This window comes from Mytilus edulis, chromosome 1 (genome assembly GCF_963676685.1).
Source record: "Mytilus edulis chromosome 1, xbMytEdul2.2, whole genome shotgun sequence".
NCBI lineage: Eukaryota > Metazoa > Mollusca > Bivalvia > Mytilida > Mytilidae > Mytilus > Mytilus edulis.
In genome coordinates this window covers 102,972,211-102,995,369 of record NC_092344.1, presented here as the reverse complement: position 1 = coordinate 102,995,369, position 23,159 = coordinate 102,972,211, and the positions used below count along the sequence as shown (strand labels likewise).

Genomic DNA, 23,159 nt, shown 5'->3' with positions numbered 1-23,159 from the left:
AAACACATTGGGAGAGCTCATTTTCTGAACATTTTTGCTTCTTTCAAATTTTCTATTTTTCTTTTTACAACGGTTCAAATAATAATAAACCAAAAAATTGCATTTTACCCCCGTATTTTTAGCATATTGGTTATGAGCATTGTGGCCAAGCAGTTTGTTTAAATTTGTCTCAGTAGATTCAGAGGAGATTTTTTGTTAAAAGATTACAAAAATAAAAAAAAAATGGTAAAAAAATGACTACAGTATACAAGGCAATAAAAGTTATCTGGTCGGACGGTGAACGGCCAAGTGCTGATAAAGGCCAGGCGCGGATCCAACCAATAAAAGGGGGGGGGGGGGGGTCCCAACCCAGAGTAAAGTTGGGGTTCCAACTATATGCTCCCATTCAAATGCATTGATCGGACAAAAAAAGGGGGGTTCCAACCCCCGGACCCCCCCCCCCCCTGGATCCGCCACTGAAGGCCGCTCACTTGGCCTAGAGACTATGTGTATATATGTCTCTGCTTGTCCTGTAGGGCCAGATGAGCTAAAAAGGGATAACGACAATCCATAAAAATACTAGACCACACAGCCGCCGCATAAATCATAACAACCGTTTATATATCAACACAGAACATAAAAAAATATATAAAAAGATTATTTTTCTTTCTATCTATTTTTACATGTGAAACATAAAACGTTCACTTTGAACTCCTTTTGTTCTAAGTTATCTCCACGGTAACGTCAATGACGTTTGTCATATATTGTTGGTGATATCTTCAATATTTAGAATGGACACGGCATCTTCCTTGCAATGAAGTCGGGGAACAAAATGAAAGGACAAAAGAAGAAGACACAGAAAAAAGAGAAACCACAAACTGAAGAAAAAGGAAAAGGCGATCCTAATGATTTGTTGAAAAAGTTAGCTGTACAACACAACAGACAGTCATTGGTAGGGATGTTATTTATTTCTTAATGGCAAGATTCTTAAATGGCAACATTTTACAAACCAGGAAATGATATTTCTGACCATTTTTTCACTTTGAAAATGTGACTTGACTATAAGAACGAGTTTTCAAGACCTCGTGATGGCGAATTCACAAGACACGATAGAATTCTATACTACTTATAACAATGGAATTTAAAATTTGTTATTATGAATTCTTCAGCGTTTTTCCCCTACGGGTAATGCCAAACACCAATCTTCTTGAAAGTATTATAAAATAATTTTTACTTTTTATTTGGTTTTTGTCTTTTATTAAAAGATTTGTTTAAATACTGCTTTACATGAGTATCGTAAATAAAAGCAAAACGTCTAGTAGTGGTGTACAATTAGTACCCATTGGAATAATGTGGTCTTTTTGGAAATTTAGAAAGATATAGTCATGTGAATGGTTGAACAAGATAGTTATGTGAATGGTTGAAAGATACATAGTTATGTGAATGGTTGAAAGGTATAGTCATGGGAATTTTTGAAAGACCGTCATGTGAATGATTAAAAGGTCATGTTCAGAAACTTATTTATTATTTTACAGCAAACAGATGCTGACCAAGTATCATGTTCAACACCAACAGATAATGAAGGTAAAAACTATAATTATTATTCTTAAAGCAATATGATATGGATGAATATCAAACTGACAGCAACTATCAACATATGACAATCTAAAGTCATGATACACCATATACAGATGAGTGAAACGATAAGAAGATGTGGTATGATTGCCAAAGAGATCGCAAATACATACATGATGTATGCGGTGATACATAACCTAAATGTCTATTATACAATCAAACGTATTGCAATTTGGTCAGACATTTTTTCTCTCTTGCACATTGTTTATATTATAGAAGTGAGAATGGAATATTTTATGTCCAATATATAAACAGATCTCATCGAGTAATTATTTTGTGTCAGAAGTTACTGTCTCATTGCATAACGTAAAACTCGACCCTTATGCCTACTCATACTACTATTTTGCTCGTTTTGTTTTTTGCGTAAAATGGCATTAATTGTAAGAAGCATCATGCAGAGGGTTACTTTTAAATAAGATAATATGATGTATAAATGAGATTTCAAAAAATGCCCAAAGCGAGAACAATTATCCAAAACATATGAACATCTAACGCATAAATATATATTTTTGAACGTAACGTTCTTGGATTTTTTTATTATCTTATACTATTTTTTTAATTGTTATTTAACTTGTCAGTTAACTTGATACCATATATTGAACACTGTTTGTCAAGGTTTGATCAGAGAATTACATTGATACTTTGTGTTTTAAAGGAGATCCCAATGCCACCAGTCGATTGTCTAGCGCCGGCGCCGGTAGTACTAATGGAGATACAGAACTACCAGAATGGTTTGAAGATATCACTACAGATAATGAGGACGCATTTAAAGAGGTTAGACATAGGAATATGTATTATAAAAAAATAACTTGAGTACTTGTTGGTTAAATTAAAGTTTTTTTTTTTTTTTAAATCGAATCCACTTCAATATGGTCAAAAGCCTGTCGTTCTTCGAATAAGATAAATACTTTGTTATCTGTTCTCTGGTCGGGTTATTGTCTGACACATTCCCATTTTAATTCTCAATTGTATTCTCTGATTTGTGAATGTGACTGTATGCACATATCTGATTTAGAACAATGAAGAAAAAAATATCACTTTATTTTTTCAGCTGTTTGATATGTTGGATTCCGCGAAAACGGGCACGTTGAATGTCGACGGTCTTTATGAAGGTCTAAAGAGAGTAGATAGTGGAATTACCAGAGATGAGGTTGAAGCTGTCATGAACAAACTGGATAAAGATAGAAATGGAGAAATTGATTTTGACGAGTTTCTTATTCACATGACACAAGGAGATGCAGCAGGGGAGGATGGTCAGGGTAAATATAATTCTTCACAGACATGACACAAGGAGAGATAATACCCTCTTTAAAATAGGGTAGTGGGCAGGTTAAATATAATTCTTCACTGACATGACAAAAGGAGATATAATACCCTCTTTAAAATAGGGTAGTGGGCAGGTTAAATATAATTCCTCACTCACATGACATGTTTTTATATAAACTGGAGGTTCCTTAATTTTTAAATAAAGACGAAATATAAACGTGAATACATTTTTTGTTTTAAATATGTTTGATGAGGTTTTTAATGTTGTAGTCAGTTGGAAAATTGTTCAAAACCCGCCAACCCTATATTGATATTTATTAATCTCGATCTTTATAAGATCAAAATAAGATAAAATGACCAATCATATGAGTATTACTTCTACAGAAGGATCACGGAAAGGATTTTCAAGAAGACAGAGATTATTTTACACGGCCATTACACAATTTTCTATGAAGACCACTCTGGAATTGGAGAAAAAGAAAACTCAACCTCATGTGATAAGTCATTATACAGCTGGAGCCCGCTTAGAGGGATTAACTGATAGACAGCTAGCCAGACAGATGAAGAGACTTCAGAGAACAGCTGTTCACGTCGATTCACCATATGCCAAACCTCTTCCTTTTGTTTCTCAGATGAACTGTAGTGTTGTGATGGTAAGAAGGAGTATAGTCTACAATAGCGATCTGTGTACAATTTTAAAGTTCGTGTATAGATTGGGAGATATTAACAATATACCATTAGAAACGGGTTAAAGTTTGTAATTCATACATCATGGAAAACAAGGCGATTTGATATGATTGTCAATGAGACAACAATTAACCAAAGGACAAGGATGTCAACTACAAATCAACTCAGTCATTTTGAGCTCTTTCACTCATTCTCAAGAAATCGGGTCCAATACGTGATTTGTTGTCCCTGTAGATACTTGCCTCATCTGTTTTAAAATGTCTAAAGACATATGTTTTTGAAAGTCAAGGAAGATATCTAGCTAAACACAATTGCTACGTAGAACAATATTGAAATTACTGCAGCCTTGCACTAAAACGTATTATTTTGAGTAAATCGAATGTCCCTAATGATATAGATACTTTTTATGTGGAGTATTTGACTTTAGAAGCTTGTAAAATATGGATTCAAGAACAATTCATTAACTTTTCAGAGTCTATTTCTTAATAAGATTTATGACAATTAATAGCATCTTAGGTACCTCTAGAATAGTTTTGAAGGAAAATATCCGGCTAAGCAATGACACTTTATATAAAAATTCGTTTGCTAAGGAAATAAAACATGACGGTAACGTATCTGTGGAAAACAGTGACCCATAGTCCTGACCACGACATTGTTTTCACAGTAAGAGCTAGACCAACCACTGTGGAACCTTTCAAATCATATATACGAATCATTTGAACATTATTAAAAATAGGTTTACAGAAAATTATTTTCCAAGTATAATTTTGGCAAATGGTCCTGATTTGCTGAGAATCAAGGAATTTATGTTGCTTATAATACCTTAATTATGGAATCGTCGATAGAAAGAATATGGTTTCAACCGACAAGACTTACTTAGTGTGCTACTGTCCACTTAGTTTTATAAAAGATGTCCAGTGGGCAATGTTCAACTATAAATTACCATTCCATCACTGAATAATTTGACTATATTTTTTTCCAATGTCTTTTGGTCTTTGGTCGTGAATAGTTGTCTCATTGGTAATCATATCATATCTCCTTATTTTATAATGAATTTCAATTAATACAGCCTGATGTAGTCCCATGGCCATAGATTATAATTCACGATTTTTTAAATTGAAAATGCCTAAAATATTCGCAGATATGTTTTACCAATATATATAGGGTTCTCAGACGCTTTACTGAGCACAGCGGAAAGTATCTGGACATTTTGATCACACCCTATACACTATATATATTGCCTATACTAATCATAATTATTTGCTTCTAGTTTATATCTATGCAAATAGATTCTGTAGTTGTTCTAATCATTGTATCATGTCTACAAGTACGCTATTAAAAAACGTCTATGAAATACAGCAACCGATATTAAAACACAAAATACGATTTCCTATCAACAGGTCAGTACTTTGAAGGAGATTTCAATAATGACAATAATGCGAGCATTCTTCGATACGGTATAATATTGTTTATATCCCTGTGTTTGTTTGTAAGATCTGATGAATCTTGATTAACCCCACCACATTTACATGTCTACTCAAAGTTGTTTAATCCCTTTTCGATCCTCTATAGTGGTCTTCTGAAGGAAAAAAATTGTCGTACGGTTGCTGTATCATTCATTTATACCCGGACAATACTCTATATCTTTTTTTATATTTTTAGTTGTTGGCCTGTTCCAATGCATAACTCTGCCTACTATTCAAAATACCGAACTCATTTTCCATTGGCAGTCGCAATTATACCCTTTAATTCCACTCAACCCATTTTACAGAACATACCAATGATTGTTTATTTGTTCTTGTCCTGAATATGCATGAAATATTTGCCACTAAACGTTAAGCAAATCCAATAAATAAATAATGGCATTCATCTATATGAACATTGCTAGACATGAATGAAAACTACAATTGAAATAATTTGCAAATGATTAAACCAGTATGAATTTACGCCTTGTTCTTTTCTTTTTTTAATTCTTGTTTACAGGCCAGTATGTACAAGTTGGCAACAGAACGTACTGAAATAGGTCCCAAGGAAAACCCGACCATACATGAAATACCAGAAGATCATGAAGATGAACCATTTGAACATATTGCACCGTTGCCATGGAAGGTAATAAAAGATAAAACTAATTGCCATTGAAGCTACTTTGTTAAAACGATCATGAAACAGTAGAAGTATATTCCTAGGATTATCTACTAAACTCAATCGTAATGTTAATAGGATATTGCAAACTTTATTTCGTGGATACAAATAATTCAATTTTTTTACAGCTACGGTTAAGCAATTTTTATTTTTGAACAATACTATCTGCTAGACATCTCACTGTTAGTGATATTTGTCACAGCCAAAACAATTTGTTTTACAATTATTTGCATATGTTTTAGTTGAAAAATGTGTAATTTTCTTGCCATTTGAAATGTAAGACCTAATGACGTTCTATATTGTTATTTTAGGCACAATGGAAAATGTTTACCACAAGACCTTCTGAAGTTTTATATTGTTATTTTAGGCACAATAGAAGGTGTTTACCTCAAGACCTTATGAAGTTTTATATTGTTATTTTAGGCACAATAGAAGGTGTTTACCTCAAGACCTTATGAAGTTTTATATTGTTATTTTAGGCACAATAGAAGGTGTTTACCTCAAGACCTTATGAAGTTCTATATTGTTATTTTAGGCACAATAGAAGGTGTTTACCTCAAGACCTTATGAAGTTCTATATTGTTATTTTAGGCACAATAGAAGGTGTTTACCTCAAGACCTTCTGAAGTTTTATATTGTTATTTTAGGCACAATAGAAGGTGTTTACCTCAAGACCTTATGAAGTTTTATATTGTTATTTTGGGCACAATAGAAGGTGTTTACCTCAAGACCTTATGAAGTTTTATATTGTTATTTTAGGCACAATAGAAGGTGTTTACCTCAAGACCTTATGAAGTTTTATATTGTTATTTTAGGCACAATAGAAGGTGTTTACCTCAAGACCTTATGAAGTTTTATATTGTTATTTTAGGCACAATAGAAGGTGTTTACCTCAAGACCTTATGAAGTTCTATATTGTTATTTTAGGCACAATAGAAGGTGTTTACCTCAAGACCTTATGAAGTTCTATATTGTTATTTTAGGCACAATAGAAGGTGTTTACCTCAAGACCTTCTGAAGTTTTATATTGTTATTTTAGGCACAATAGAAGGTGTTTACCTCAAGACCTTATGAAGTTTTATATTGTTATTTTAGGCACAATAGAAGGTGTTTACCTCAAGACCTTATGAAGTTTTATATTGTTATTTTAGGCACAATAGAAGGTGTTTACCTCAAGACCTTATGAAGTTCTATATTGTTATTTTAGGCACAATAGAAGGTGTTTACCTCAAGACCTTCTGAAGTTTTATATTGTTATTTTAGGCACAATAGAAGGTGTTTACTAAAAGACCTCATGAAGTTGTTAATTGTTATTTTAGGCACAACGGAAAATGGTTACCACAAGACCTTCTGAAGTTTTATATTGTTATTTTAGGCACAATAGAAGGTGTTTACCCCAAGACCTTATGAAGTTCTATATTGTTATTTTAGTCACAATAGAAAACTTTATAAAGTTCTATTTTGTCATTTTAGGTACAATGGAAAATGTTTACCACAAGACCTTATGAAGTTGTATATTGTTATTTTCAGCACAATGGAAGGTGTTTACAACTAGACTTTATGAAGTTTTATATTGTTATTTTCAGCACAATGGAAAATGTTTACTACAAAACCTTACGAAGTTCTACATTGGTTTTTTTAGGCATTATCGAAAATGACTAGAACTTATGAAGTTGTATATTGTTATTTTAGGCACAATGGAATTTTTTTTCTACATGACCTTATTAACTTTTATATTGTTGTTTTAGGAACAATGGAAAATGTTTACTACAAGACTTTCTAAAGTTGTATATTGTTATTTTAGGCATTATCGAAAATGTTTACCATAAGACCTTATGAAGTTCTATATTGTTAGTTTAGACTCAATGGAAAATGTTTACCACAAGATCTTATGAAATTCTTTATTGTTATTTAAGGATCAATGGAAAATGTTTACTACAAGAGATAGTGTTGTTGGTAAATCAAATGAAGATCTTTTGGACAATCTAAGGTCCAGATTAAGTAAGTTTTTATGTTTACTTTCCTAAAACCGAAACTTTCTTTAATGCTGATTCTTTGGAATAATTAAGCTACCATTTGATTTTTAGAGGGCTGGGCTAGGAGGAAAAAAGTTATCCTGCATTTTTTTAGTTGTAATCCCTGTCCTGCTTTTTTATTTTTCACTATATTTGGTCCTGCATTTTGTTTAATTATTTTATCCCGACTTTTTTGAAAAGTTGCACATCCTTCCTTTTTTTACTCAAAATTCCTGTCCTGTCATTTGTCAAATAACATCCTAGCCCCCCACCCCCCAAAAATCAAATGGTAGCTCCATTAAACAACATACTAGTAGTAAAAGCTGAAAAACTTGTTTATAAAATGATGATTCAGCAGGTAAAAAAAATGATCTTTTGTAAAATTATCTCTAGATTTGAAATTGATTGTGATGTAGACTCTACTGGATTTATAATACCGAACACCATGTGATCTTTAAAGCAAACTATAATGATAAAAAAGTGCATAATATCAACAGTTTAGTTTTATATTATAAACAACTTTGAAAAACTGATATTGAAAGGTATCTTGATGTGATGTTTCTGAGTACTTAACCTCGTGATAATTGTCTTTTTTCAGATATTACTATGAAGATAAAAGGATCTATTAAAAAGAAGAAGCCTATTATAGGTATGGTTATATTTGTCACATTAATGCATTTTATTGTCCCAAACCTAATAGCAATGGAGGGAATTAGTAGTAGTATTCAACCATCCACTACACTTTGTGAAGACTACTCCTCTGAAATCATTCTTATTCTTACATTTTGGCATAACTGTAGCATAATGTCATTTGTGAAGGTTTTTCATTTATGATCGTAAGCTTGAAAGATTTTCATCAGTTACAGTTTACACACTAAATTCCAATTTAATTTTTATAATTCTAGTTGATTCTGTGGGTCTTTCTGTGGATTCATTTAGTTTTGCATAAACCAATTTTTGACTGCAGAAAAAAAGATATTTTTGTGGGTTTTTGACCTTGCAGATTTGTTTAAGGGCATACGATACAGTTACAGGGAATGTAATGACGTTGCTAACGTAAAATGTTATTTTCGCGACGTCAAACTCTGACATATCGGGAAAAGATGCATTTTTTCGACTGATTTTTATCATTCAAACTGATTTAATTTGAAAACGAGTGCATGGACCCCTATTTTTTAAAACAGCAACTTGTTTCATTTTGCAAGGAGATTATGTGACCCAAATTTTATAAAACTGTAAATAGCGCAATTTTTTTAATTTTGATAAACATGCAGCGAAAAATTACGTTTTTTCCTCTATTCATGAACATTTGATAAATATAGAGTTATTTCGAAATAAAAATTGCATAATTTTTAATGATACTTATGAAATACAGAAATTACCGATTATTTAACAAAAACCATTTTGTGTTTATCTTTTAAAACAAAAAAGTTATGTCTTTCTTTCGAAAAAGAAAATACGGACACAAATCTGAATTTTGAGCAAATATACAAAATTTCGAACTCATTTTACTCGAAAAGTAGCACATGAAGGTATATTTTTTATTACATATTTGATTTAATGAGGTAAAAAATAGCCTATATACAAATTTTCATCAACTTGTAAATACAGGTTCAATACTGTATCGTATGCCCTTAAGACTATAAAAGCCTCTATAAAATTTATCATAGTTCATTGAATATCTAGATTAGTGGTTTATCTTTACCCAAGAAAATTGGAACCTCAACTATGTAATGAATGAAACATTGAATGAAACATTTAATGAAATTGTCTATCCTTTTCATGAGGTGGTTCTTTATTAATCATCTGACATCCAAAGTGTGATGGAGTTATAAATGAATGAACAGACATATGCACCACTATGTACTCACTCTCCAATTTCAGTCAGGATATATAAACTCACTTTTTGCTTGTAATAAAAAAAAACTGTTGAAACTTTTTAAGACATGAACAATTGCTACATGTTGCATGGTATCAACAATCTAAGAACTGAATTTCTCCCAAGCAGTTTCACAAGAATATTAAGCAGAACTAAATTTGTAATGTTATTTTACAAATACAAAAAAATACATTGTTCCAAACAAGTTTAATGGTCCTAATTAGATTGGGAATCATTGACAGTATACAACATTGTTGTGAAGTCTTACTATCTGCTAATGTCTTTATATTTTGTTAAATATATAAATAGATACATATTTTTTTCCAGCAAAGGCAGCTATCCCCCAAATAGGAAAGTGCAGAGTTCCCTTGCCTGTTCTCAGAGTGAAGTATAAAAGACACAGACCGTCACCTACCATTGATGATTTGCCAAACATTAGAGAAAAGGTAAAACCTATTATGTCATTGGTTGAAATGAAATACAGCGATTTCATAATAAAATAAAAACCAATATTTCACATGTGAAATTAGTCCTATTATTTCACTCCTAGGACGTCTGACAACAATAGGTGGTGTAAAATATAGTCAAAGATGTTTCATTTTGTTTTTAACTCTTAATCATTCTTTTAACTACATTTCTTTTTCAGGCAACCAATGCTCTAGATGATTACTACCATAAGCTACGAATAGTAAGTGTCAAAAATTCTTATGAACACTGGGATAACTTATATGCTGATACTATTCGTTCCAAGAAACTGTTGGCAAACTTCCGAACTGTTTACAGGGCATATTCACCACATAAAGAAGAAGAAGCTTTTGTTGTTACCCCTTGGATACCTGGACCTTACAGACATTTCAGGAGGAAAGTGGATTCACGTATCAGACCATTCAGTGCCCATTAAATCTTTTGGTACACGTATGCTCCCAGTAATAAAAATCTATATTAGGATAAAATTTTCTGTTGTTTTCTTTTTTATACCCTGAAACAAGCAGTTTTAAAAGATTTGCTAAATAAGATAAACAATAATTTGATATGTCTATTAACAACTGCAATTTTTTCAAATAATAGCTATATCCAGATGGGTTACTCTTTCATAGAAGTCGAACAACAGACCCAAGTTATTTGTGAAGTCCAATTTAGTGAACTTTATTAACCTGATACATGTACATAGTTAAACCGTAACTGTACTGATATCATTAATGTGCATTTTTGATGATATTTTGGTCTTTGACTTTGTTCTACTTGCAACAAGTTGTGGAAGGAATATATTAATGCCTCAGTATGTATTTTATGTCTGAACACCCTTTTAACAGGCCATGTTCAGCTTTGATGAAAGCATGCTGCATATTCTAAAGAATAATATAATAGAATATTAAAAGTTATTGATACAACTTCATTTTCGTCTGAATAAGAAACAATGAAGTGTGTTTGTTTTCTTATAAAAGGACAAGAAAAACAACAGGTAAAAGAATTTATTAAGAAACAAAGATATAAAAAATATACAAAAAATAGTCATCTAGTATCACAGACAAGGATAGCTGCAATATGTATTCAAATTCAAACCATTTCATAGCTGAAATACATGAAGAAAACATTTGATATAACACTGACCAGCAATGCATTTAGATAAATTCTCTAATCTATGATATGGTGTTTCTGTTTTCCAAAAATGAGATTCTGAATACAATTCATTATTGCTAAATGAGACTTGAGAATTGATCTGAAAATCAATCTGAGTCAATGATATGAACTAAAACAGGAAATTCAGGGTTTCTGTTCAAAAGACTCGTCACTAAATTCTCAAAATAAAACCAACTGTATCTATAGCTTATTCATTTTCTTGCTGAATAGCTTAGACAGGATAACCTTGCTTTATTGCCTGACAAGGTTTTTGGAATATATTTGACATTAGAATAGGAACAACAATACCCAATGTAAAGTACTAAAGAGTGGCCACCTTCAATTAGGCATTTGGAGTCATAAATATTTACTTCCTCCCAGTAACACTCCTTTTTCAACTCTAAATCCCCAATTGATGGTAGCAAATATTCAAATACTGTACTGTTATTCCTTGAATTGTAACATGCATTAACAAGACAAAACTACACTTAGTAAGCAAATTAAGAGATGATATCTGATTGCAATTTTCAATGAAATATTCTTATATTCAATAAAGGATTTCTTCCTCGAAATGATTTACTCTATCAATAGAAAATTGTAGACTTGGTAAAATTGTATATAACCATATTGAAATTGAACAAAGTTTGATAATATTTATAGATTATTGTTGATCATCTCAACAAGATTGATTTTCTTGCTTGTGCCAGTACTGTGAAAGTGAGAAATGCAATCAAGTTGAGTTGAGGAATCATAATCTGTTTATTGCTATTTTACCTATGACAACGTTGTCAATTTCATTAACAATGCCACATGCCCCCTTAGTTTCATATCACTCGACTCTACTGAGAAAGGAAATTATCAAAGGACTCCAACACTTTTAAATAAACTATCTCAGTCATATTTTTTTTATCACAAAAAAGACATTTCAAATTGTTAGTTCAAGTTTTATGTTACATATCATTTGTTCTTTAAAAAGATCTGATTTACTTTTGTTAAAAAAAAATATAACTAAATGTAACAAAAAGTTAATTGCATTAAATGTTAAAGACATGTTTAATTCAAAATTCAAGATTATCAATAATTTGTAAATCAAGCTCCAATTAAATACCTATTAAAATTTTATGACTTTTCTTTTTCCTGTTTTGGAAGATGTAAATGGTTTTCACTTGTTTGTTATACTGATATAGGTTAGAGATAACAATGGTAAGAGAAATAGAAAAATGAGTTTACATCTGTCCTAATGCACATTAAGGTTATTGCATACAACATATTCTTGATAAAAATTTAAATCTAATATCAAATGGCAGGTGCAGATTGAAAGTTTATTTTAATCATTGGTGCCCCAGTTGTATTCTAGGTAGCTGACTTTGTAATTTTTACTAGCAACAAGTTCTTGAAGTTGTTTTTTCTTGTCTCCCTCTCCAATGTGGAGTATAATCCATTGTACAACCTGAAAAACATTACATTAAAATATGAATAATATTCTACATTGAACATAATTTAATTGGGTAGCTTTTCCCTTATACACCTAACTGCGACCAAGCTTAGCGAAAGGTCGTGTGACATAATCAGTCAAACAAACTTTTTTATATTCCTTTACTCTTTAAGGAATGATCGCTTTCAATGGTCAATTCAAACCTTCGACATCACACCTGCGAAAATAGAACACCCATACTATAACGTTGAATGAACTGATCAATGTTCACGTAGCTGGTCAAGGTCGTTAAAAGCTTCCGTCGTCGTATTCGCGTACATGATTGTGTTCTTGAATATCCAATTTCGATTCTAGCTTTTAAACATGTAAAATTGAGAAAGGAAATGGGGAATGTGTCAAAGCGACAACAACCCGACCATAGAGCAGACAACATAATAATAATAATAATAAATTCTTTAATCAAAGAGGGTAAACTCAGTTAGTTACAATAAACTAATCTTCCCTGAGGCCCTCACATACAAATTACAATACAATCAAAACAGATATTTACACATAGTTAATTTACACTCATGTAGTTCAATGTATTGTTATGTTCATAGACTCAGACCAAGAAATGACGGAAAACCGAGAAATATTATAGCGAAATTTTCAAAATACGATGACCACCAACGTGTGATTCGAGTCGTCCCAGCAAAACTAAGGCACAAGTCACGTTATTCAGTCCAGCAGCAGTACCCCGCTGAAATTAATGATCGTAGACGGGCATTAGTACCGAAGTTAAAAGAGTTCCAAAGGGCCCGTAGAAACGCTAAAATTGTGTATGATCAACTCATTGTCGATGGCCAGCCGTATGAGCCCCCACCCCGAGGTGCACCCCCTGATCAACATGTACACGGAAGTTAGGACAACACATCAGACACACATGAACAGTCATTACGATTCTCTTTGTAAACGTGTGTGGATTAAAATCCAAGTTACTGAATAATGACTTTTGTGATATAATCAATCAATATGACTTTTTTTCATTTTGCGAAACAAAAACTGATAAATATGATGTACTCGACTTACCTGTTAATTATTCTTATTATGCAAAACACAGAAAAAAATTCGAAAGAAAGTCAGGCGGCATTGTAATAGCATTTAAAGTCATATGAAACGAGTTCGAGTGGTGAAAAATAATGTTTGTCCAATTCTTGAACCAATGCATGTATACATCATAAACTTAGTCATCTGTGCACGATTTTATCATTATTTTCGCAAATATATCATATAATCGTCAATTTTTTTTCTCTCTGTTTGTTATGATTTAACAAATATGGCTGCTCATTAAATGCCGTGTTTTGAAGCCGAGTTTTACCGATTGTCACCTTATAGTAAACAAATCACAAAAAGCATGGGTATTGAGCACGTGTTTAACATACAACTATAATCAGATATTTGTTTATTTCAATGACAGATCCATGCGTATTGTGGTCACCGGATTTTTACGAGGAGGGTTACGCTCGGGTCACTATGCATACGGAAAATATGTCGGCGAATTGCTTGCTGGAAGCAAGCAATTAAAAATAAGTAAACTTCTTCTAAATGTGGACTAATTAAAGAATTTTCATCAGAAAAAAGTATATGTACATAAGTTGTATAATGAAAACTATCCATTTAGTTATAAAAAACATATTCATATTTTTTTTTAATTTGAGGTTTCTTATGACTTTAAGAAAATTTTTGACAAACATTTGAATTTTTAGATACTGATTCCGACTATGTTCAGTGGTTTGAAATTTCCCCGGAATTAACTGGGTTACGGGCCAATATTTTAGTTGGAGGAGTTTATATTCCCCCCGAGTACTCTAAGTATTCAACTGATAATGCGTTTTCTGAAATTGAAACAGAAATGATGCAATTTTCGGAAAATGCTAGTTCTATCATATTGCTGGGTGATTTTAATGCTAGAACTGCAACAATGCCTGATTTTATAGTTCCTGATGATACGCTATTTGATATTTTAGATTTAACTGATAATCAGGATGTAGATACTCTTAAAAATATGTATTCTTACAATTTTTTATTAGACTACAATATCCCTTTGCAAAGATCTTCAGAGGATAAAAAGTCTAATGGGTTTGGTTCAAAATTAATTGACATGTGTAAAAGGTGTTCATTGTATATTGCTAACGCTAGATTATTTGATGATACAATTGGTAAAACCACGTGTAAAAATGTGAGTCTCATTGATTATTTGATTATTTCTCCTGATTTATTTAATTATATTACAAACTTTAATGTATTAGATTTTGATCCGATGATCTCAGATGTACATAACAGAATACATTTTACCTTGAGTTTTCAGACTTTGAAACAAGTAAATCCCAAAAACATAAATGACCTAGATCATACTAAAATTAAGTGGAATCCTGTTCATGCAAACCAATTTCAGCAGGTGTTATCAAATCGCTTAGGTGAAATTGACAGCGCGCTAGATGACCTAGATAGTAACCAAAACATTACAACTGAACAGGTAAATATGGTTGTCAATGACCTTGGCAATGTGTTGACCCAGACAGCCAGTAGTGTATTGGGCAACTCGAATATTCGTTCATATAAATCGAGTAATAGTAATAAACCTTGGTTTGATAGAGCTTGTCGAGGGAAAAGGGATGCATTTCATCAGGTAAAGGCAAAATTTAAGCATGACAAATTCGATAATGTCAGATTATTGCTTAATGAGAGATCCAGAGAGTTTAAAAAGCAGATGAGCAACAGTTTTAATAAATATAAAGATAAGTGCGCAAATGAGCTGCGAAATTTTTCAAAATCCGACTCGAAGCAATTTTGGAAGTTGTTGAATAAATTTAGTAACTCTAAAAAAGATAGTCCGGATATATCTATCGAAACTTTTTCAGAATATTTCAAAAATCTTAACTCTGATAATTCGGAGGATGAAATGCAAGACGATATGAAACCTGGGGATATTACTATCGATATAGATGCTGTCATTCAAGAAAATCCTATATATGATGAAATATTAAATGGGATTATAACCCAGACAGAAGTTGCTGAAGCTATTAAAAAATTGAAAAATAGTAAAGCACCTGGGATTGACAGTATTCTAAACGAATATCTTAAAAACACCCCACCTGAGTTTATCTCAATGTATTGTAAACTTTTTAACATTGTGCTAGACACAGGTATTATCCCAGATAGTTGGCTCCTGGGTATAATTAAGCCGGTGTTTAAGAATAAAGGAAATCCACAAGATCCTGACAACTTTCGAGCAATAACACTCATTAGTTGTCTGGGTAAACTTTTCACTTCGATTATAAACGAAAGACTGAATTTCTTTTCTAATGAACTGGAATTGATCTCTAAAAATCAAGCCGGTTTTAGGAAAGGGCATTCAACTACAGACAATATATTTGTCATACATGTACTTGTTTCATTGTATTTGTCCTTTGGTAAAAAATTGTTTTGTACATTCATAGATTTTAGAAAGGCTTTTGATACCATTTGGAGAACTGGACTTTGGTTTAAATTACAAAAAAGCCAGATAAAAGGAAAATGTTTCCAAGTTATATATAATATGTATACTAATATCAAATCATGTGTTCAGTACAACAATACGAAATCAGATTTCTTCCCTTGTATGATTGGAGTTCGTCAGGGTGAAAATCTTTCCCCTTTTTTGTTTTCCATATTCTTAAATGACTTAGAAGATTACTTTAGAGAACTTCATGTTTTACCTCTAGAATTAATTAAAGAAAAATGTTATAATGAATTACATGTATTTTTAGAAATTTTTGTTTTGTTGTATGCAGATGACACTGTTATTTTTGCTGATAATTATGATGAAATGCAAAATGCTCTCAAGGTTTTTGAAAACTATTGTAAAATGTGGAAACTTAGTGTGAATATTGGTAAAACTAAAGTGATGGTTTTTAGCAAAAGAAAATCGAAAATGGATTTTGATTTTAAACTTGATGGTACATCTCTTGAAATTGTAGATAGCTATACATATCTTGGTCTTTTGCTTAATTATAATGGGTCATTTGTTTGTGCAAAGAAAAAGCTTGTAGAACAGTCGCAAAAAGCACTTTTTGCTGTTTATACAAAGATTAGAAATTTACATTTACCTATTGACCTACAACTTAAATTGTTTGATTATCTTGTCGAACCTATTTTATTGTATGGATCAGAAATATGGGGATTTGAAAACATTGATATAATTGAAAAAGTTCATCTACAATTTTGCAAGAGAATCTTAAATGTGAGATCAAGTACTCCAAATGTTATGGTATATGGCGAATTAGGAAGGTTTCCACTAGAAATTAAAGTAAAATTAAGAATGTTATCGTTTTGGAGTAGAATGGCTAAAAATGAAAACAAACTTAGTAGTTCTATGTATAAGCTTATTTTCAAATTACATGCTGATGGTATTTGTGAATTTAAATGGGTGTCATTTGTAAAATCTATATTTGACAACTCAGGATTAGGTTATATGTTTTTCAACCAATACATTGATTATTCAACTTTCAAACCCGTTATAAAACAGATTCTTCAAGATCAGTTTCTTCAAAAGTGGTCCAGTAATATTAATAACTCGTCTCGTGGCGAATATTATAAGTTATTTAAATCTCAGTTTGGTCTGGAAAATTATCTATTACGTCTTCCAGAGGATAAAAGAATCTGGATTTCAAAACTGAGAACATGTAACCTAAAAATTCCTATGGAAACTGGCAGATGGTACAACATCGCTAGAACAGATCGCATATGTACCTTATGTAATGAATCATGTATTGGTGATGAATATCATTATTTATATGTATGTAATAATAGTTCTATTACTGAACTTCGGAAGAAATATATACCGAAATATTATACAACATACCCATCTGTACTGAAAATGCAAAATATGCTGTCATTGTGTCACTGTCAGTTATTGTATAATCTAGCTATATTTATTAAGAAACTATCTACCTTCATTTAGAAAGATGCATGTATCTTACAAGTTTTATTATCTTTAGAAATTACACTTTTGTAAAAAGTTACCTGTCTATTCTGTCATTTATTATACGACCGCAAAATTTGAAAAATTTTTCGTCGTATATTGCTATCACGTTGGCGTCTGCGTCGTCGTCGTCGTCGTCCGGCGTCCGAATACTTTTAGTTTTCGCACTCTAACTTTAGTAAAAGTGAATGGAAATCTATAAAATTTTAACACAAGGTTTATAACCACAAAAGGAAGGTTGGTATTGATTTTGGGAGTTTTGGTCCCAACATTTTAGGAATTAGGGGCCAAAAAGGGCCCAAATAAGCATTTTCTTGGTTTTCGCACTATAACTTTAGTTTAAGTTAATAGAAATCTATGAAATTTTGACACTAGGTTTATGACCACAAAAGAACGGTTGGGATTGATTTTGGGAGTTTAGGTTTCAACAGTTTAGGAATTAGGGGCCAAAAAAGGGCCCAAATAAGCATTATTCTTGGTTTTCGCACAATAACTTTAGTTTAAGTAAATAGAAATCAATGAAATTTAAACACAATGTTAATGACTACAAAAGGAAGGTTGGTATTGATTTTGGGAGTTTAGGTCCCAACAGTTTAGGAATAAGGGGCCAAAAAGGGACCCAAATAAGCATTTTTCTTGGTTTTCGCACCATAACGTTAGTATAAGTAAATAGAATTCTATGAAATTTAAACACAAGGTTTATGACCATAAAAGGAAGGTTGGTATTGATTTTGGGAGTTTTGGTCCCAACAGAATAAGGGGCCCAAAGGGTCCAAAATTTAACTTTGTTTGATTTCATCAAAATTGAATAATTGGGGTTCTTTGATATGCCGAATCTAACTGTCATGACTGTGTATGTAGATTCTTAACTTTTGGTCCCGTTTTCAAATTGGTCTACATTAAGGTCCAAAGGGTCCAAAATTAAACTTAGTTTGATTTTGACAAAAAATGAATCAGTTAGGTTCTTTGATATGCTGAATCTAAAAATGTACTTAGATTCTTGATTATTGGCCCAGTTTTCAAGTTGGTCCAAATCGGGGTCCAAAATTAAACTTTGTTTGATTTCATCAAAAATTGAATAAATGGGGTTCTTTGATATACCAAATCTAACTGTGTATGTAGATTCTTCATTTTTGGTCCTGTTTTCAAATTGGTCTACACTAAAGTCCAAAGGGTCCAAAATTAAACTTAGTCTGATTTCAACAAAAATTGAAATCTTGGGGTTCTTTGATATGCTGAATCCAAAAATGTACTTAGATTTTTTATTATGGGCCCAGTTTTCAAGTTGGTCCAAATCAGGATCTAAAATTATTATATTAAGTATTGTGCAATAGCAAGTCTTTTCAATTGCACAGTATTGCGCAATGGCAAGAAATATCTAATTGCACAATATTGTGAAATAGCAATTTTTTTTTTAATTAGAGTTATCTTTCTTTGTCCAGAATAGTAAGCAAGAAATATCTAATTGCAAAATATTGTGCAATAGCAAGATTTTTTTTTAATTGGAGTTATCTTTCTTTGTCCAGAATCAACTTAAATCTTTGTTATATACAATATACAATGTATATTCACTTTTTACTACCAACTGATAAATTATAATAAATAACATTCAGTGATAACAAGCAGTTTTTTTTACATCTTAATATTTTATGATGTATTTAAATGAGTAGTTATTGTTGCAAACTCCATTAGAAATTTTAATTGAGATTAGTTTTGGAATAAGGGAAAGGGGGATGTGATTAAAAAAATTGGGTTCAATTTTTCTCATTTGAAATTTCATAAATAAAAAAGAAAATTTCTTCAAACATTTTTATGCCCCACCTACCATAGTAGAGGGGCATTATGTTTTCTGGTCTGTGCGTCCGTCCGTCCGTCTGTCCGTTCGTTCGTCCGTCCGTCTGTCCCGCTTCAGGTTAAAGTTTTTGGTCAAGGTAGTTTTTGATGAAGTTTAAGTCCAATCGACTTCAAACTTAGTACACATGTCCCCTATGATATGATCTTTCTAATTTTAATGCCAAATTAGAGTTTTTACCCCAATTTCACGGTCCACTGAACATGGAAAATGATAGTGCGAGTGGGGCATTCGTGTACTGAGGACACATTCTTGTTTTGAGAGGATTAATATTCAACAGCATAGTGAATTGCTCTAAGAGAAAACAAAAATTTTAAGTTCATTAGAACACATTCATTCTGTGTCAGAAACCTATGCTGTGTCAACTATTTAATCACAATCCAAATTTAGAGCTGAATCCAGCTTGAATGTTGTGTCCATACTTGCCCCAACCGTTCAGGGTTCAACCTCTGCGGTCGTATAAAGCTACGCCCTGCGGAGCATCTGGTTGGTCCTGTTTTCAAATTGGTCTACACTAAAGTCCAAAGGGTCCAAAATTAAACTTAGTCTGATTTCAACAAAAATTGAAATCTTGGGGTTCTTTGATATGCTGAATCCAAAAATGTACTTAGATTTTTTATTATGGGCCCAGTTTTCAAGTTGGTCCAAATCAGGATCTAAAATTATTATATTAAGTATTGTGCAATGGCAAGTCTTTTCAATTGCACAGTATTGCGCAATGGCAAGAAATATCTAATTGCACAATATTGTGAAATAGCAAATTTTTTTTTAATTAGAGTTATCTTTCTTTGTCCAGAATAGTAAGCAAGAAATATCTAATTGCAAAATATTGTGCAATAGCAAGATTTTTTTTTAATTGGAGTTATCTTTCTTTGTCCAGAATCAACTTAAATCTTTGTTATATATATACAATATACAATGTATATTCACTTTTTACTACCAACTGATAAATTATAATAAATAACATTCAGTGATAACAAGCAGTTTTTTTTACATCTTAATATTTTATGATGTATTTAAATGAGTAGTTATTGTTGCAAACTCCATTAGAAATTTTAATTGAGATTAGTTTTGGAATAAGGGAAAGGGGGATGTGATTAAAAAAATTGGGTTCAATTTTTCTCATTTGAAATTTCATAAATAAAAAAGAAAATTTCTTCAAACATTTTTATGCCCCACCTACGATAGTAGAGGGGCATTATGTTTTCTGGTCTGTGCGTCCGTGCGTCCATCCGTCTGTCCGTTCGTTCGTCCGTCCGTTCGTCCGTCCGTCAGTCCCGCTTCAGGTTAAAGTTTTTGGTCAAGGTAGTTTTTGATGAAGTTTAAGTCCAATCGACTTCAAACTTAGTACACATGTCCCCTATGATATGATCTTTCTAATTTTAATGCCAAATTAGAGTTTTTACCCCAATGTCACGGTCCACTGAACATGAAAAATGATAGTGCGAGTGGGGCATTTGTGTACTGAGGACACATTCTTGTTTTGAGAGGATTAATATTCAACAGCATAGTGAATTGCTCTAAGAGAAAACAAAAATTTTAAGTTCATTAGAACACATTCATTCTGTGTCAGAAACCTATGCTGTGTCAACTATTTAATCACAATCCAAATTTAGAGCTGAATCCAGCTTGAATGTTGTGTCCATACTTGCCCCAACCGTTCAGGGTTCAACCTCTGCGGTCGTATAAAGCTACGCCCTGCGGAGCATCTGGTTGTATTTGATATGTAATTTGTCCTCATGTAACACATATTTTGTGTCTGAGTGTAAATAAAGAATTGAATTGAATTGTTATTAACGTAAGATATAATGGTGTTTAAGATGTATACATGTAGTCAAAAAATCAAATGAAAATAAAAAATAAAAAATATACAAATACATTGTAGCAAACATTTCTTATCAGGGTTGTGTTAGGTACTTCTTGATACTTTGTAATAATACTGATCCAGAATAAGCAAAGGATTTCTTAAATAGTTCAGCTTTTGGCTTAGGAACTATCAGATTACCTTGAGTGACACCTCTTAAAGAGTAAGGATTATTATCTGATTTCAGTTTAAACTTTTGAACTAGGTACATTGGTGCTTCCATACGCATACATTTATATAGAAGTAAATATTTGTGGTATTTTATTCTATTGTCAACTGTCATCCACCCAAGTTTTTTAAATAAGGGTGCTGAGGGGGATAAAGGATCTGCATCTAGAATTCATCTTGCTGCCCTTTTTTGGAGTTTTAAAATTCTTGTTATCCCTTCATTTTTACATTCACCCCAAATAATACAGCAGTAGTCAATTAAGGGAAGAATATACCCTTTGTAATATGTTTTACTTGCGTTTATATCTAAAAATTTCTTATTTTAGAAAGAAGGTATATTCTGGATGATATATTAGCACAAACTTGGTCAATTTGATTTTTCCAGTTAAGTGTGTTGTCAATTTTAACACCTAATAATTTTTCACATTTTTTGTAATACTTTTGAATTATACAACAGCTGAAGGCCACCAATAGGTCTTCAATGTAGCGAGAAACTCCCGCACCCTATGCGTGCCTGTAAAATTCATTGATTTTATAATTTTAAGCAATAGTAGAATTTCAAATTTGAATCTGAACTTTTTTCCCATCGAAATATTTAATTCAACTGTCTCCTCTCTGGATTAAGGGACGACATCAAAAGTTAAATGTAGAACAAAAAACTTAATTCACATAGTTTTTTCACTGAATTGAACATTTTGTCCTGCATTTTTTTAGTTGTAATCTCTATCCCGACTTTTTGAATCTCAGTCTATTCAGTCCTGCCTTTTTTACTAGTTTATCTTGATTTCTTTTACATAAATTGCCATCCTGCCTTTTTTTGCTAAGTTGCTCATCTTGACTTTTCTTCAGGTATACTCAATGGACTCGATGAATTAACTTGTACTTGATATGAAACCATACTTAACTACACAAATAACCAAATCACATACTAAAGATATTGCTTGATTTTTTTTAATAAATTGGTCTGTGTTATAAACTTTCATGTTCACTATTCATATTCTTTTACACCTTTTAGGTATTCGACATAGAAGTGTGATTTTTTGTCTGATTTTATACTGTAAATATTTAAATAGAAACATAGAAAACAATCAGTTTTTAAAAGTGTGTTTATTCATTAAATGTATTGATAAAAAGGTGAGTTCCTTCTTGTACATGCATTTAGTCATCCTTAATTTCTTGATATTTCGTTTATCAGTTTATCATACATGTGATGATTTTGTATTTCGTTTAAATACACATGCATACTAATATAGATGACTTTGGCGGACAGTTCAACAAAGTATGTAACGCTCTATTCTTACAGTATGAAATTAAAAGATAACTGTTCATCCAATTAACAGTACATTTTTATTGTTCCGTATAAACTACGACTTTTCTCACACGTATTTATTTATTATTAAGTTCCACACATTCAAAAGAAATATTCTTCGCCAATGTAACATTTCAATCCTTTTTACACCACTAGCCTGCACTTAATTCATTTATGTGCACACATGATACAATTATGGTTCTTTTGTTTCCAACTTTGGGGACAATTTTCTCTGTTTATGATACGTTATTTCTCAATGACCAAACGCTTAGCTACTGTATGTTTTTTTTTGCATGAAATATTAAA

General features: G+C 31.8%; 2 protein-coding genes across 2 annotated transcripts in view; one reads left to right on the top strand and one right to left on the bottom strand.

Moving 5' to 3' along the window:
- The first annotated feature begins 723 nt into the window (after positions 1 to 723).
- Positions 724 to 10,556, top strand: LOC139516496 (uncharacterized). Its single transcript, XM_071306649.1, has 10 exons — positions 724 to 931; positions 1,515 to 1,563; positions 2,270 to 2,388; positions 2,666 to 2,873; positions 3,265 to 3,533; positions 5,551 to 5,676; positions 7,626 to 7,710; positions 8,323 to 8,373; positions 9,931 to 10,049; positions 10,250 to 10,556. The coding sequence occupies exons 1-10, from the start codon at positions 794 to 796 to the stop codon at positions 10,502 to 10,504; spliced, it is 1,419 nt and encodes a 472-aa protein (XP_071162750.1). The 5' UTR covers positions 724 to 793; the 3' UTR covers positions 10,505 to 10,556.
- Positions 10,557 to 11,061: 505 nt separating this feature from the next.
- LOC139516491 (uncharacterized) overlaps positions 11,062 to 23,159 on the bottom strand; it is a 735,418-nt gene continuing 723,320 nt past the window's right edge. The window contains exon 12 of the mRNA XM_071306636.1: positions 11,062 to 12,673. Within this exon, the coding sequence (XP_071162737.1) occupies positions 12,551 to 12,673 (123 nt within the window). The 3' untranslated portion in view covers positions 11,062 to 12,550. The remainder of the gene's footprint in view (positions 12,674 to 23,159) is intronic.

Excerpts from the sequence above, each read along its gene's own strand:
- LOC139516496 (XM_071306649.1), top strand. The coding sequence starts at position 794 with ATGAAGTCGGGGAACAAAATGAAAGGACAAAAGAAGAAGACACAGAAA. Across the intron at positions 2,389-2,665 it reads ATGAGGACGCATTTAAAGAG|CTGTTTGATATGTTGGATTC; the intron begins GTTAGACATAGG and ends TTATTTTTTCAG. Across the intron at positions 10,050-10,249 it reads TGCCAAACATTAGAGAAAAG|GCAACCAATGCTCTAGATGA; the intron begins GTAAAACCTATT and ends TTTCTTTTTCAG.